The 16,913-nt window shown below is 41.7% G+C and overlaps 1 protein-coding gene across 17 annotated transcripts in view; it reads left to right on the forward strand.

Annotated features, from left to right (window-relative positions):
* NCOR2 (nuclear receptor corepressor 2) overlaps window positions 1–16,913 on the forward strand; it is a 641,335-nt gene that overhangs the window by 500,903 nt on the left and 123,519 nt on the right. For all 17 annotated transcript variants that reach the window (XM_068243885.1, XM_068243983.1, XM_068243973.1 and 14 more), the window contains one exon: window positions 3,575–3,717. In XM_068243885.1, the coding sequence (XP_068099986.1) occupies window positions 3,575–3,717 (143 nt within the window). The remainder of the gene's footprint in view (window positions 1–3,574; window positions 3,718–16,913) is intronic.

Consider the following 16,913-nt stretch of genomic DNA (forward strand, 5'->3'; position numbering starts at 1 on the left):
TACTCAAAATGGGAGACTGTTAGCAGTGGGGTCCCACAGGGGTCTGTTCTGGGTCCAGTGCTCTTCAATTTATTTATTAATGACCTAGTAGATGCAGTAGTGAGCAATGTTGCTATTTTTGCAGATGATACAAAATTGTGCAGAATCATCAACTCTCAGGAAGATAGTGTCATATTGCAACAGGATCTGGATAGGATGGCTATATGGGCACATACATGGCAGATGAAATTCAATGTTGACAAATGTAAGGTCATGCATTTTGGACGTACTAATGGTCTAGCACCATACAAAATAAATGGGATACAGTTGGGGACATCAAACTTGGAGAAGGACTTAGGAGTACTCATTGACAACAAGTTAAATAATCGTACTCAATGCCAAGCAGCTGCAGCTAAAGCTAACAAAATTTTGGGATGCATTAAAAGGGAAATAAAAACTCGAGATGCTAGCATAATATTGCCCCTGTTTAACTCTCTAGTAAGGCCACATCTGGAATATGGAATTCAGTTCTGGGCACCACATTACAAAAAAGATATTGCAGTTTTAGAGCAGGTGCAGAGACGAGCAACAAAATTGATGCGTGGGATGGAAGGTCTCACTTATCGAGAAAGGTTAGATACACTGGGTTTATTTAGTCTAGAGAAAAGACGCCTTAGAGGGGATCTAATTAACATGTATAAATACATCAGAGGGCAATATAATACCTTGGCGGATGAGCTTTTTGTCCCTAGGCCTTCTCAAAGGACTAGAGGACATGATCTGCGCATGGAGGAAAAACGTTTTAACCATTTATTTAGGAAAGGGTTCTTTACAGTAAGAGTGATTAAGATGTGGAATGCATTGCCACAGGAAGTCGTTATGGCAAACTCTATACCTGCATTTAAAGGGGGCTTAGATGCTTTCCTTGCGTTGAAAGACATCCATGGCTACAATTACTAGGTAATGCCTAATGATGTTGGTCCAGGGATTTTATCTGATTGCCATCTGGAGTCGGGAAGGAATTTTTCCCTTTAGGGGCTAATTGGACCATGCCTTGTAAGGGTTTTTTCGCCTTCCTCTGGATCAACAGGGATATGTGAGGGAGCAGGCTGGTGTTGTACTTTATACTGGTTGAACTCGATGGACGTATGTCTTTTTTCAACCAAAATAACTATGTAACAGTAGCCAGGCCTTAAGGCTCATACAAATGAGCCACAGCGGTGGCTCGAGCCATAAAAAAAAAAAAGCAGCGACAGTTCGTCGCCAGGTCCCTCTGTGCAACAGCCATACACACGGCGTACAGAGGGAGACAGATTCGGCGGAAGCTGTCGCCGAAGGTTCCTCCCCCCCCCCACCGTCCCCCCGCCGGAAGCTCCATACATTGTGTATGAAGTTGCTATCGCTAGTCCGCATACACACGGCGGACTAGCGACAGTTGCATTGATGTTGCGGCGAAGTTGCGGCGACAGCTGTTGCTGGCGATTGGCCGCGCCACTCGCCTGGCAACAGCAGCGACTAGCGACGGTTCGGGGTGCGTGCCTCATGCACATGGGCGACCTGTCGCCGCAACACGCGCGTGCCACGTGGTTGCGGCGACAGTTGTAGCCCGTGTTTATGAGGCTTTAGGGAGGCAGATAGGCCACAGAACACTACAGTATAAAAAAACACTATTTGTTGAATTGGCAGACCTCTGCTTCAGAGTGGCAACAGACTCTGCAGGAGACCACGCCAGTGGTACAGCATATCCATCAATACTGATAAGGTGCTGGTCAAGTATGGTGTCATTCCAGCCAAAGGATGAAGTGATTGATAAAAAAACAAACAAATCAGGAACTACTTTTATCATTTCCCTATGGCAGAAATAATGTTAAATGGGCATTCTTAAAACTATTAATTACTAATGTCAACCTGGAGAGTGTTTCCCCCTTCTGCAGCAAAACACTACCATGCTTTTCAATTGGTATAAAGTTCTGATGCGAGTGCTCTGCTGCAGCAAAGCAGCCTCAAACCATAATATTTCCATCACCATAATATTTCCGGCACCCAAATTACATGTAAAATCTCACTGCGCCACTGTAGACGTAATAACATTACATCTATGGCGCCCCCCAGGTCAGGCGCAGTGCAGCAATGAGCGCGCACTGAAATGACCTGCTTCGGTGGGTGTTGTGAGGGGTCTGTAAGTCTCACATGGTGAAATATTGGCCTCCGCAGAGAATTCTCTCCGAATCTTCCATTTTGCTCTCAAGATGGACTTGCTGAGATGGCCTAGCCTTGTCAAGTTTAAATTCTCCATTTGAAGATGTTTTTAAATCCTCTCCAAGACTTCTCGGCATTTATACTTACTTCTGATGGCTACAAAGAGCTCTTTCAGTCTAAGCATGGTGATACCACACACTTGAACAACAAAGAGAAAATCCAAGCTAATTGTAGCTTAAACAAGACTGTTTTCTCCAAGGAGCTGTGGGGGATTTTAATCACTCGACATCGAGAGATTCTCTTTATATACAGCATAATTTCACATTGGCATATTGCAAATAAAGGAGTACCTGAGGAGCGTTATGTTGATCTCCGTTGAATATGCTTGCTTCTGTATCCCAGACCTGAGTAACCAGGAAAATAAATATCCGGGCAATTCGATTGAATCTGTTAGAAATCAATGTAGTGGGAGTCCCAATTAATAAATCATTCAATCAATTTTCAGCAAAATAGGTCAAAAAGATTTATCGGTCCAGGTGGAAAATCTTGGTCAATTGGGGGCATTTTGAGAGTGGTGGCAGATGGATGGCCCATAGCATTGCACTGGATTGAACAGTGAAAGGCTGCAGCTCAATAGATTTTTTTAGGCTGTATTTATATTTACCGGAGGCTTCTTCCATCCCCATGAGGTGCGCAGGCTCCTTCGTCGGCCTCTCAAATGTCTTCTACTCGGCCCCGCTACTGTGGCCGGTCGCGGTCTTATGCGCATGCGCTGCTTGGCCATGCACGCACTCTCAGGCAGGCACAGGTGTGTGCGCGGTCATGCCGTGCATGTGCAAGAGCACAGAGCTGGCCAGATTACCGAAGCTGATTAGAAGACAGCAGAGAGTATGGTGAGGGAGCCCACGTACCTCATGGGGATGGAAGAAGGCCCCCAGTAAGTATAAATACAGCCTTTATTTTCATCTCACCTTTAGTTATAAAATGCAGGCACAAATGTAATACTGTACTTATAAAGTACACTAAACGACATGTTCATTAAGAATATACATTTTTAATGTTGGGTTTAGTTGGGCTTTTAATTAAAAAAAAACAAAAAACTGTTAGAGTACATTCTGTTTTAATGTAAAATATGCTGTAATGGTTAATCAGCCTGTGACATTTAAGTGGAGTGGTTAATCTTTCCTCGCAAGTATGTCTTGCATTTACCGTGAACTTATCTACCTAATGACTGATTTCATTTTTATACCAGTGACACGGGAGGAACATGCTCTCCTCATGTCAGCAGGCTTGTGTCCAAGGTCTGGGATTTACAATGATATGCTAATCTTTCATTTCACTCTGCTTTGCCCTCTGCAGTCATTTTCTTTAGCCATATTTGCCTTTCTCTCATCAGGTTTGTTTGAATATGGCCGCAATTGGTCTGCCATTGCAAGAATGGTCGGTTCCAAAACAGTTTCCCAGTGCAAGAACTTCTACTTCAACTACAAGAAGAGGCAGAACCTAGATGGCATCCTGCAGCAGCACAAACTGAAGATGGTAAGAGGCTTGGGCTTCTCAATGTTTGGTGTACTTTACAGTGATATATTTACTGTATTTCATTCTTCCCATGTAAGCAATAAGGTGGGGTGGGGGGTGTTACTCAATGAAAGGTTGTTAAAGTACTTGAGCTTACATGGTGTGAGGTGCTTTCTAAGGGTTATAACCTGGAGAGACACCTGATCTTAACAAAAGGACCATACATATTATATTAATCACTGACAAAACTGATATGCAATCAAATTAATATTTTAGACCGAAAGCAATAGAGGTGAATATGCCATATTTATGACTTGAACAGAACAATGAACCGTCACCGCTTAAAAACCATTTAAAATCTTTAGGGGCAGCAGTTCTGTGCACCAGGACTTTGCGTGTAAGTGATAAATTCACATTTGGTTTGATACTTTTCTGATTAGATGGAAGGCTTACCGGCTTCTTCCGTCTGGCCCATTGTTCCAGTGCGTTCCTGTACAGCCTAACAGCTCTTTGGAACTACTCCGTTACTGCACCGGTACTACACATACGTGGGTCTGGACTCTGTAACGATGCACTTGTCCTTGGAACTACCCATCCGTCCTTTACCATGTGGTTTATTGCATCTTCCATACATCAAAGCATCATGCATCAGAATCCAACCTTGTGAAAAGTCCTCATCTAGACAACAAGAGCAGCCGTGGGAGTGGAGGTGGGGAGGTGGGACAAGCATCCTTCTGGACGCTCAGTCACGCTGCATTCCGCTGCCACTGCTGGAACAGCGTTCCGGACAGAGGAACTTTGAGAAGGCTTACCCTCTACTCGGGCATCTCACCTTAAAGTGTACCAGAGCTGGATTAAATAAAACTTTTTATACATACCTGGGTCTTCCTCCAGCCCCATACCCAGGAATCGCTACCACGCCGCTGTCCTCAGTCTTCCCACAGCTCCGATACAGGGTCCCGCACAAGTGCACTGTTTGTGTATCTTTCCAGTAGCCGCTAGAGAGATATGTAGAGGGCGCACTTCTCCTGCGTAGACTGGCCCGACTGACTGAAGTGCGGGGAGCTGGTATCGGAGCTGCGGGCAGACTGAGGACGCCGATGTGGCATCGATCCGTGGGTATGGGGCTGGAGAAAGCCCCAGGTATGTATAAAAAGTTTTATTTAATCCAGTTCTGAGTCCCTCTAAGTTAGTTTTCTCACCTCATGTTTACTTTATGAAACTTTCTGAATATAAATTTGTGCACTAAGAAGCGATCAGGTTCTTGAAATGTAGAATCCCTCATTTACTTTAGAGAACCATTATTTCATCAAGAAATATATTCAAGTTCTCCCTTAAAGTGGATCCGAGATAAACTTTTACTCATTGCATAATTGTGTTCCTTTCATATAGTTTATAGGGCATTCCTCAAGCCAAATACTTTTTTTGTTTTGTTTTAATACGATATTTCCCTATAAACTAAACAAGCCTCCCACACCGCTTTTTAGAGTGCCTTGGCACTGTAGCAAGGGCTTATGGGAGCTCAGTCTGGGCAGGAGGAGGAGGAGGTTACTAGCCAGAGATTTCAGAAGCAGAGGGGAGGAGGCAAGGGGACTGAATTTACCACATTACACACAGGCAAGCTGATAGCCTCTCCAGCCCTCAGCCTGTGACAAACAGAACATGGCTGCCCTCATTGTATAACAGGAATAAATAATCATAAACTATTGGTAAACTATCTAAACTTTAGATAAGATATATAGACAAGTTACTTGTTAGGCTCCCTGCACGCTGCAAATCCGTTTTCTGATTCTGATTCCGATTCTCAAATCCGATTTCCCCTGAATACATTCAACAGAAAAACGGATCAAAAAACGCAGCATGCAGTAAAGATTAAAAATCGGAGGTAAAAACCGATTAAAAAGCGGAATAGGAATCGGAAATGCATGCAGTGTGCAAGAGGCCTTATAGTTAATTTTTTTTATCTCGGATCCGCTTTAAGAAACAGATAAATATTTCTTAGGATTTTGTTTTTGCAACCACTTTACCACCCTGGCGTTCTATTGATTGTGCCAGGGTGGCTGCGCAGCACTATTTTTTTTTTTTGTTAAATCATGTAGCTAGCTACATGATAGCCGCTGAGCGGCGACATCCCCCCGCCCCTTCCGATCGCCTCCGGCCATCAGAGCAAACAGGAAATCCCATTCAAAACGAGATTACCTGTTTGGCTTCCCCTGTGGCCATGGCGACGATCATGATGACGTAATCCACGTCGTGATGTCAGAGGGAGTCCCGATCCACCCCTCAGCGCTGCCTGGCACTGATTGGCCAGGCTGCGCAGGGGTCTTGGGGGGCAGCCTGTTACGCATCAGGGATCGGCGGCAAGCGGCGACGATCGCGTCCAACACGCAACTAGAAAAGTTCTAGCTGCAAGTTTTAAAAAAAAATTGTGAAAATCGGCCCAGTAGGGCCTGAGAAATCCCCTGCGGCAGTAATGGACGAGCTGAGCTCGTCATTACCGCCAAGGTGGTTTTTAATCACTTTCTTTCTCATTTAGTACACTGAATAAAGTTCTAGGCTATTACCTGTATTTGTTTCAGAATGTAAACAAAGTCACTGCCCATTCTCCTTCAAATGTCATATAATGCAAACAAACCTGTTCAGTTTTTTGGGATTTCCTTCACAGCTTAAATCTAATTAAGACTCACTGGTCCTTATTTACTAAGCCAAAGCATTGCACATTGTTATCCTTAGGTTTCATAGGAGGTAGAAATAAACCTGTATATTTGGCAAAGTATAGTATCAGGAATGAATCTAGAAGACTGTTATGTTTGGGGTGCCCATCCTTGAATATATTATGAAAGTTAGAGCAGTGTAGTTTTAGGCACTTGGTTACTGTTGGGGTACCGTAGCATAATCAGTTAGTTTGAGGCAGACACTTAGATTAAGTTAGGGTTGCAGTGAGATTGAATACATACTAAAAAACTGAAATGAGAGGTGGTTTATTTTAGTTTCAGCAGAAACCTAACTAACATAACATCAATGCCACTGCAGTTTCAGATTGATTTGATAATTTCACGTCAGTTACTTCATAAATCTGCTTATATCAGCCCTTCGTACTTAGTGGAGGCAAGACAACTATACTGCAGAGATGACCAATGAGAATGAAGTGTTTGGTACTGGACCAGTTCAGGTCAGTAGCAGCTGCATTAGATTGGCCCTATTCCAACCTGCATGCAATTTATTGCAAAATATGCATCAACTCAGAAAATAATCATCTGTATTGTACACAATCAAGATGCAGTGCAATAAGATGGGAATGGGACAGTCATGGGGAACATTGCATCAGGTTAACGACAGGTGCAGTTACAAATCACTTGCTTGTTATGATTAAGGTTAGATGTATACATGAACTGCTGGGGATAACATTAAAGGACCAGCACTGGGAGAAATTGTAAACTACATGTGTACATACAGTATACTTACAAGATGTACATTTCTCCCAGATTAAAATGTACTATAATTTAGGTATTCCTATATGTTGCTGTTCATTTACAGTAGGTAGTAAAAATCTGACCGATCTGGCAGGTTTTGGACTGATAAATCTCCTCATGTAGGAATCTCAGTAGCTCCTTTATTATTTACAAAAGCACTGTGTGGAAATGAGCCATACAAAGATGCCAGCCAGTCTCCATACTTCTTTGATTTTCATGGTTGTGTCCATAACATTTATTGATTAATCTATAACACCAGCAAGCTATTTTGGTTTTAACCCACAGTAAAGAAATAAAAATACCAAGGATGGTTTCTTTTTTTAAAAGCTTCCTCTAAACTGATTTGAGATTGTAAAGGTGGCCTCACACCATACAATTAAAAGATCAATATTTTTCACTAATTCGATAATTTCGATCAGATGTTCTGAAAAATCAAGAGCTTTTCTTGGTTTTCGATCGAATTTCCTAGTTTTTAAATTTTTGGAGATTGGATAAGTTGGTAATTTCAGACCAACTTCATCAAAAATTGTATGGTGTGTGATGGATTGTCAATTACTAAATATACAGTTCCAATCAATTTTTTTCTGAGCTTTCAATTATTTTATTCATGATTGGGAAAAAATTGGTGTGTGGTATATTGGTCATATTTTTGAAATATTACAATCAGTCAGAAAAATTGATTGCTATTCTTGAATTGAACAGATATTTAAAAGATTGTATGGTGTGTGTCCACCTTTAAGGTGGCCACACACCATACAATTTTTTTAAAATATCTGTTCAATTTCGGAATTGCAATCAATTTTTCTGACTGATTGTAATATTTCAAAAATATGACCAATGTACCACACATGTATGTTCAATTTTTTTCCCAATTATGATAAAAATGATTGGAAACTCTGGCAAAATTGCTAGGTTGTGTATATTAATAAATTGGCAATCCAACACACACCACACAATCTTTAGAAATATTGAAGAAAAATATCTGGCATTCCGGATCGATTAAAATCGAAGAAAATGGGAAATCCGATCAGATTTTTCCGTCGAAAGAAAGAAAAGCTTTCAATTTTTTCGGGAGATCCAATCGTTTTTATCGAATTACTGTAAAATCGGATCATTTTATTGTATCGTGTGTGGCCACCTTTAGGCTCTGGCCTCTTAACCGCTTCACCTCCAAGGCGTTTTTACCATTAAAAACCAGAGCAATTTTCATATTTTAACTCTGCGTCCATTCATCTGCCAATAACTTTATCACTACTTATCACACTGAAATAATCTATACTGTGTTTTTTTCGCCACAAATTAGGCTTTCTTTGGATGGTACTTTTTTGCTAAAAATTATTTTATTTTATGTGCATTTTTAAGGGGATAAGAAGAAAAAAATGAAAACATGCATTATTTTTCAGATTTTACCTAATATTGTTGTAAAATAATACATGCTACTGTAATTAAACCCCACATATTTTATTTGTCCATTTGCCCTGGTTATTACACTGTCCGTAGCATAATGTATGGTGACAATATTTTTTCCATTTTGTGTTTTTGGTTTTCTTATTGTACTCTATCAGTAATTACAAGCTCTTATTTGCAAATACAACAGTAATACATTCTCATGACATACATATTTAAAAAGCTGAGTTCCTAAGGTAACTATTTATGTATTTTATTTTCAATTCTGTCACTTTTGGAGATTTTTGCAAGTGTTTTATTTTAGTACAGCGTATAGGCAAATAACAACTTTATTGCCTTTGATTCACTTTGGCACTAAAAATAAATGTACATGACAGCCCTCAGCTTTCAAACACCCCAAATTCTATTCTCTCGCTTGTCACGGTTAAAATGATACCCCATATACATAATGAGATAGCTTTTTGGGCACACAGCAGACTGTTAACCACAAGTAGCGCCAATGAGTTTTTCAACTCCATTTTAGAACCAAAAGTAACACAGTCCTTCTTTCTTAGCAAAGCCCCTGGAGTGTCAGAATATTCTCAGAATATTCAATACATGTCACAAATGTCACCATTCTGAAAACCAGAGACCCCTGCCTACTCGGATATACATATTTTGTAACATTTGGACTTATGCGGTTTTGCTGATATTGCATCAGATCTTTGAAAATTTTATTTTTTCACTTTGGCACTAAAAAACAATTCACGTGACATAGGCCTTGGGTCCCAGACACCCCAAAATCTATTCTCGCGCTTCTCACGATTAAAATAATACATCATATACATAATCAGATAGCTTTTTGGGCACACAACAGACAGTTAACTACAAGTAGCACCAATGAGTTTTTCAAGGCCATTTTTTTCATCAAAAGTAATGCAGTCCTTCTTTCTTAGCAAAGCCCCTGGAGTGTCAGAACATTCAATACAGGGCATAAAAGTCAATATTCTGAACACTAGAGACCCCTGCCTACTCAGATATACATATTTTGTAATATTTGGACTTTTGCGGTTTTGCTGATATTGCTCATATCTTTGAAAATGGTATTTTTTCCCTTTTTTTCACTTTGGCACTAAAAATAATTCACATGACATAAACCTCGGGTCCCAGACACCCCAAAATCAATTCTCGCGCTTCTCTCGGTTAAAATGATACATCATATACATAATCAAAAACGTATTCTGGATACACAGCAGGCTGTTAACCACAAGTAGCACCAATGGTTTTTTCAAGGCCTATACTATTTTTTAAGAAGACAGTAGAATAGAATAAAGCCTGGTACACACATTGCATTTTTATTGACCAATGATTGGCCAGTTTTACCACATCCATATAGTATGAGGGCCAACAGATTATATACACTATGAACAGATTGTATAGGCAAGCTCTCATACTACATGGGAGTACAGCAAGGTATATTTACATAAATACAAACTCATTAATACTCACCACTGTAGAAATGTAGAGGCTGCAGGATGATCAGGAGCCATGCCAATTGCCAGAGGCTGGAGGATGGTTGCTGGCCTAGTCAGAGGGTGGTTATCAGCCATACCAGAGTTCAGAAGCAGAGGGTGATTGTAATCCATGGCATAGTTCAGAGGGTGGTGGTAATTTGTAATCCATGGCAGAGGGTGGTTGTAATCCATGGCAGAGGTCAGAGAGCAGTTGTAATCCACCAGCAGTCAGAAGCCAGGGGGTGGTCGACATCCATGCCAAGGTCAGAAGCCAGGGGGTGGTCGACATCCATGCCAAGGTCAGAAGCCAAAGGGTTGTCGTCATCTATGCTGAGGTCAGAAGCCAGGGGGTGGTCGTCATCCATGCCAAGGTCAGAAGCAAGGGGGTGGTCGTCATCCATGCCAAGGTCAGAAGCCAGGGGGTTGTCGTCATCCATGCCAAGGTCAGAAGCCAGGGGGTGCTCGTCATCCATGCCAAGGTCAGAAGCCAGGAGGTGGTCGTCATCTATGCCAAGGTCAGAAGCCAGGAGGTGGTCGTCATCCATGCCAAGGTCAGAAGCCAGAGGGTGGTCGTCATCCATGCCAAATTTAGAAGCCGTTAGATCAACAGAGCAAAGCAAAAATGTGCATTAAAAAAAGTGAAGAAAAAAAACCTCTAGTACTGGAGGACTGCGTGGGTAGAGCTCAAAGCAGGGGTTTTGGCATAGTCCTGGTTTAGATGGACATTTTGGACAGTGGTATCGGGAATCCTTTCTAATGCCATGTTTACAGCACACCTTGCATTTTTTTTGGGGGGGATACTGCTTTCCTGTAGTAGGAGGGAGTGGGTATGGAAAATGATTGCCCTCAAATCTTGTGACATCCTCTAGAGCCAGTGGGTCTGTGGTAGGTTGTCCACCTTCAAAAATAAGCGATTTTATGACCTGCTCCTGAAATTTCAGATAAGGGGCCTTGTTGCCTGCTTTTTTGAACAACACAAATGCGTTGTGTAGGCACATCTGCATGAGATACAATGACACTTTCTTGTACCAGGCTTTTCGTTTGCCTTCTACTGTATAATAAGCCAACATTTGATCGGCCATGTCCACAGCCCCCATGTACTTGGTGTAATCTGTTAAGGCAACTGGTTTCACCACCATCTCTCTTCCAGACCTTGCTGTTGTAGTATCTTCTGTGTGGATGGTAGTCAAAAGCAGGACATCCCTTTTGTCCTTGTACGCAAGGAGCTCACTGCTGCGGTGACTGTAGGACTCATACCTATGAAGTTTTTTGTTCAGGACCTGTGGTGGCAGGCCCTTTCTGTTTTGCCTTACAATACCACAGGTTGGTGTCTGTGCAGAGAATAAAAATTTGAAAAGTGGAATGCTAGTATAATAATTGTCCATGTACAAGTGATACCCTAGGTGTTGTAAAGTGTTCATCAGTTCCACCACTATTCTTTCACTTGCACCCATGTAGGGGGGGGGCATCCAGTAGGCTGTATGAGGCTGTCTTTCCCTTCGTAAATTCTGAAGGCATAGGCATACCCTGTCCCACTTTCCCAAAGTTTATAAACTTTAATACCATATCGGGATCTTTTACTAGGAATATACTGTTTGATCCTAGCCTACCGTGGAAAGTAATTAGGGATTCATCAATGGCAATCTGTCTGTCTGGGGTGTATTTTTCAGGAAAGCACTTGTTCAAATGGTCAATTAGGGGCCTTAATTTAAAAAGTCTGTCATGGGCTGGGTCATCATTGCTGACTTGGTTAGCATTATTATTGAAATGTAGCAGCTGACCAGCATTTCATACCTTTGTCTGGTCATTGCTGTTGAGTACATTTGGGAGTAATGCAATGGATCTTTTGACCAGTATTGCTGTTGCTCTGGCTTCTTGGTAATCCCCATATTAAAAGTCAATCCAAAAAACACTTTTAGTTCAGGGGGACTTGTGGGCTTCCATTTTGCTGCAAATGGTGAGGTTGGCCTGTCCGCTATGCATTGCTGGGCATAGATGTTTGTCTGGTCACAGATAAACTGAAGAAATGTGTCAAAAATAAAAAGCTGAAAAAACTGAAGCGGCTGCATGTCGGTGGTATCTACCAAGATGCCGCTTCTGGCAGTAAATGAAGGGACATTTGGGGCCTCCATATTTGAAGGTGACCTCTGTGGGTGACTGAGGTCCCATGGTACGGTTGCCTCTGTGGTACCCTGGATGGCCTGGTCTGCCTTGCCATGGCTGCCCACTGACCTCTCAGATTGCCATTGCCGCTGGTAGTGGCATCACTACTTGCTGTACCCCTATCTGGGTGAGGTGTAGGCCCTTCGCTGGTGGAGTCAGTGTCACTGTTGGCAGGATCAGTGCCCCTCAGTTGCGCCTCTCTTCTCCCTTGACCTGGTGGTGGACCATCAGACTCAGAACCGAAGTCGCTTTCAGTTTCAGTCAGAGACACTGAGTCCTCAATAGGAAGCCACTCAATATCTGACTCCTCCAGATCACTGCTGTCACTATTGTGCAAGATAGCACAAGCCTCTTTGGCACTATACAGCCTCTTTGCCATATTGTGTAAAAAAAAAAGTTGGACAGGCTGCTTAGCTCTGACAAAGTAGGTAAAGTCAGGCAGGGGGTATTTTTCTATGACTATGTAGGGGAAAGTATATATATATATATATATATATATATATATATATACAGTGTACTGTATACAGAAGCTATACAGAAGGTATAGCTGGATAAATAAAAAATATGCTGAGGGAGAGGAGAACTAAGTAGAAAGAGAGGGGTTGACACAGGGAGGTAAGGGGGTATTGATTGGGCGCAGCAGGTAGGATAAGTAGTAATGTAGATAAAAAGTAGTTTTCTGCAGTCTCTATTACCTTCAGATCACCGAGGCAGAGTGATCTGAAGGTATAGTAGCAATATGAGGTAACTTTGTTATATTTACAAACATTGAATGAATGGTGATTGTTCACTGGCTGTGACAGCCATCATTCATTCCATCTAACATCTGATTGGTGTTAGGAACACAAGCTCCCACCCACCAATCAGAGGGCTGTCAGTCACAAGGGTCATTTGGAGGTGGGACATAATAATATGGCAGGACATTAGGCTATGACTATGGTAAGGATTATACTGTGAGCTCCTCTGAGGATAGTCAGGGACGTGACTATGTACTCTGTAATGTGCTGCAGAAGATGTCAGTGCTATATAAATACATAATAATATGGTAGGACATTATGATCGGTACACACTATTCAATTTTCTGGCAGATTTAACTACCAGATCGATTTTTTCCAACATGTCCGATCTAAATTTTCATCGATTTTTTCCAATCGATTTCCATAGAAGTGAACGGAAATCGATCGAAATTCAGATCGGACATGCTGAAAAAAATCAATCTGGCAGGTAAATCTGCCAGAAAATTGTATGGTAGGAAAGTGCGAGGTACCCACCATACAATTTTCTGGCAGATTTACCTGCCAGATCAATTTTTTTTCCAACATGTGCGATCTGACTTTCGTTCGATTTTCCGATTGATTTCCATTCACTTCTATGGAAAATGTTCAGATAATGAATCGGAAAAAATCGATCATGTTGGAAAAATCGGGCTGGTGTGTACCTAAGTCTATAATAATAATATGGTGGGACATTAGTAGGATTAGATTGTGAGCTCCTGACAGTCAGTGACAGGACTATTGTTAGCACTATATGGGGGTGCGGGTAGGGGGGATATGGGGTGTTCGCGTGCACAGATCGCACCACAAGTTTTTTTTCTTCTTTTATTTACACCTGTGAATGAATGAATGGCGGTTTACACTTGTAAACGGTCATCATTCATAAGATCAGAAGGCAATATTGGAGTTAGGAACACTTGTTCCTAACAACCAATCAGAGGGCTGCCATGTGACGTCACTGGATTGCGCATGCGCGGGCAGGCATGCTCGCGATGCGCTAAAATCAGCGGAGTGTTTTTGTATCTAAAGATGACTGTTTACACTTGTAAATAGTCATCGTTCAAGTGATCAGAGGTGGTGATTAGTGATAGGAACACCTGTTCCTAATCACTGGGCTGCCAAGGGACATCACCGGAGCGCGCCTGTGCATGCGCACGCACGGCTAGTAAACAGCAGGGACGTAATAGCTACGCCCCTTTCAGTGGGAATGGCAACATTCAGGGACGTAGTTCTTCGTGCCGGCAGAGGGGAAATGGTTAAACAGAATCTGTATTGTTAAAATCGCACAAAAGTAAACATACCAGTGCGTTAGGGGACATCTCCTATTCCCCTCTGTCACAATTTCACCGCTCCCCGCCGCATTAAAAGTAGTCAAAAAGTGTTTTTAAAATTTTGTTTATAAACAAACAAAATGGTTACCAAAACCGGAAGTAGGTTGATGTTTAGTATGTCCACACATAGAAAATACATCCATACACAAGCAGGCTATATACAGCCTTCCTTTTGAATCTCAAGAGATCATTTGTGTGTTTACCTTTCTCCCCCTGCAGCTATCATCCACTGAAGAGTGACAGGCTGATTGTTTCTTTCTGCAGACAGCTCTGCAATGTCTGTAATTCCTCAGTATGTGACAGCCCAGGTCCTTTCACAGCCTAACACAGGACGATTTTGTAAAAGGCAGCTCTCTTCTCTCACTGACAAGAGAGCAGAGAGGCTACCTAATGTAAATGACACACACGGGAGTGTGCATAGAGGGGGCGTGGAGGGAGGGGTGTGCATAACAGATCAACAACACTGAAGAGTTGGCACCCTTTCAGACACAGGGCGACAAATCCGACAAGGGAAAGATAAGTTGATTTATTACAGAGACGGTGATAGTAGAAAGTGCTGAAGTAAGCCAGAGCACATTAGAATAGGTTTAGGAACTTGTAGGATATTAGAAAAAAGGATGACATTTTTGTTACAGAGTCTCTTTAAGGACCAGAGCCTTTTTTTTAATATTTCCGTTTGTGATCTCTGTGGGAAAAAAAATTAGATAATTGCAATGTTCAGTGTGCAAAGTCAGCAGAGACTTATCCAAGCACATTCAGTGTTATAATAACTGGCAAAAGTCATCTACTGAGCCTAAAATCTGATTTTACTTAAATGTTAAGTTGAATTTCATTTATCAGTTTTGTAAGACACAGTAGAGAATGTACAATCACTGTATTTCAGCATATCATGATGATAAACAAATGTAAACTGCGGAACGGGCCCTTTGTTGGTTTAGGTATTACAATATAAACTACGATGGCACCACTGAAGATACATTTTTGGGGGGCTGCCTCTCTGGCAACACAGAGGTTAAAAGTGAGAAATGACTTTGCTTTGGTTAGGGCTGCTTATGAGAGAGATATGCTGGATTAAAAAGGTGAAGGAGACCTTTGCCATAGTAACCATTGTGCTTCTTCGTTTTATGGCTGTTCGCCAAGACTGTTCGTCTCCAGTCTGTTTTAAAGGCTATACTATAGTAATTGAAATGTTAATAAAGGGAGTATTTTCAACTTTTGTGAGTTTCATTTGGTTAAAAACAAAATAAATAAATGAAAAGCGGTTTTGCAGAAGCTAGAAATCTCAGAACGTTCATTTGTTCAGAGTGCTGAAAAGAATAGTGCTGCTTATCTGTAGAGTTTTTCAGTGCCCAAATGGATGTATTTCAAAAGCTTTTAACGCTGTCCTGCCTGTAATGTAACATATAAAAATAGAACACATTCTGAGCGACCATTATCCAGGCAAGCAATTCCTCTGCAGCTCTAGCCTGCTCTCAGACTGCTCTAATGCTGTGTTTACACTTGCAGTAAGCAGCGCGTGTGTTTTTATGTGTACGTTTTGGAAAGCATTCACATCCATTTTCTCCAAGGATCTGCAGTGCATTCACCTGTGCCCCCGCAGATCAGACTGTTACTTGTAAGCAGTAATGGTATCTCCACACCATCTCCTGTATGCATAACAGATTGCCCAGCAAGATCATGTTGAACCAGAACTCCTAGGAATGTGTAAGGGGCTGAAAATGTCTCCTTACTAAGATGCTATGCAAAACAGAAGTTTGCCTTCTTAGAACAGAAGGTATTTGCAATTATTCAGGTTGCAGTGAGCTCTGAGGTGTCCCATAATGCATCACTGCTGAATATGCAAATCATCTCTTTGAGAACCGCTGGAATGCAATGATGTGTCAGCTTGTTCATATTACAGAGCCTGACTAACCCAACATGCATGCAGACTTTTTCAGGTTGGTTGATCCTCATCAGTGCATGACGTGGTTTAATATGGCTCTATGGGGTGGGACTTGAAACACTGCAAGGATAAAGAAGCTAGGAAGAAGTTAGGAGACAGCACTATCTATAGTAGGAGGTCTGGCAAAGACAGACTAGCTTTAATCTCGAAAGCCCTCAAAATCCCTGCCTTCCGGCTGCTTCCTTGCTTCTTTGAATATTTTAAATAGACAATAGATTATTTGGGGGTTTAACAGATTCTTGTATATTCACAAGCATTGATGTACAACATTGCGAATGCATGTTCAGGAACTTAGCCATGAACTTGTAGTCATACTTTCTTTTAAAGCGGACCTGAACTCAGACCTTCCTCTCTTCTCCAAAATATACACAACAGCATAATAACCTTTAAAGAAAAGCATTTTTTTGTTACAGGTGATACAAATTCTACAATAAATCTGCAGTGTTTCTGCTACTTCCTGCTTTCATGGAAGCAGACGTATTGTTAACACCCTGTGCTTTCAAACTAGCTTATCTGCCGTGGCAGCCAGGTGACACAAGGGAGAGATCAAATTACAACTTGTGATCAGAGACAGATGAGGGAGAATTAGACAGGCTAAACTCTCTAAATACATACATGGTGCATTTCTCTATGTT

The sequence above is a fragment of the Hyperolius riggenbachi genome, chromosome 1 (assembly GCF_040937935.1).
Source record: "Hyperolius riggenbachi isolate aHypRig1 chromosome 1, aHypRig1.pri, whole genome shotgun sequence".
NCBI lineage: Eukaryota > Metazoa > Chordata > Amphibia > Anura > Hyperoliidae > Hyperolius > Hyperolius riggenbachi.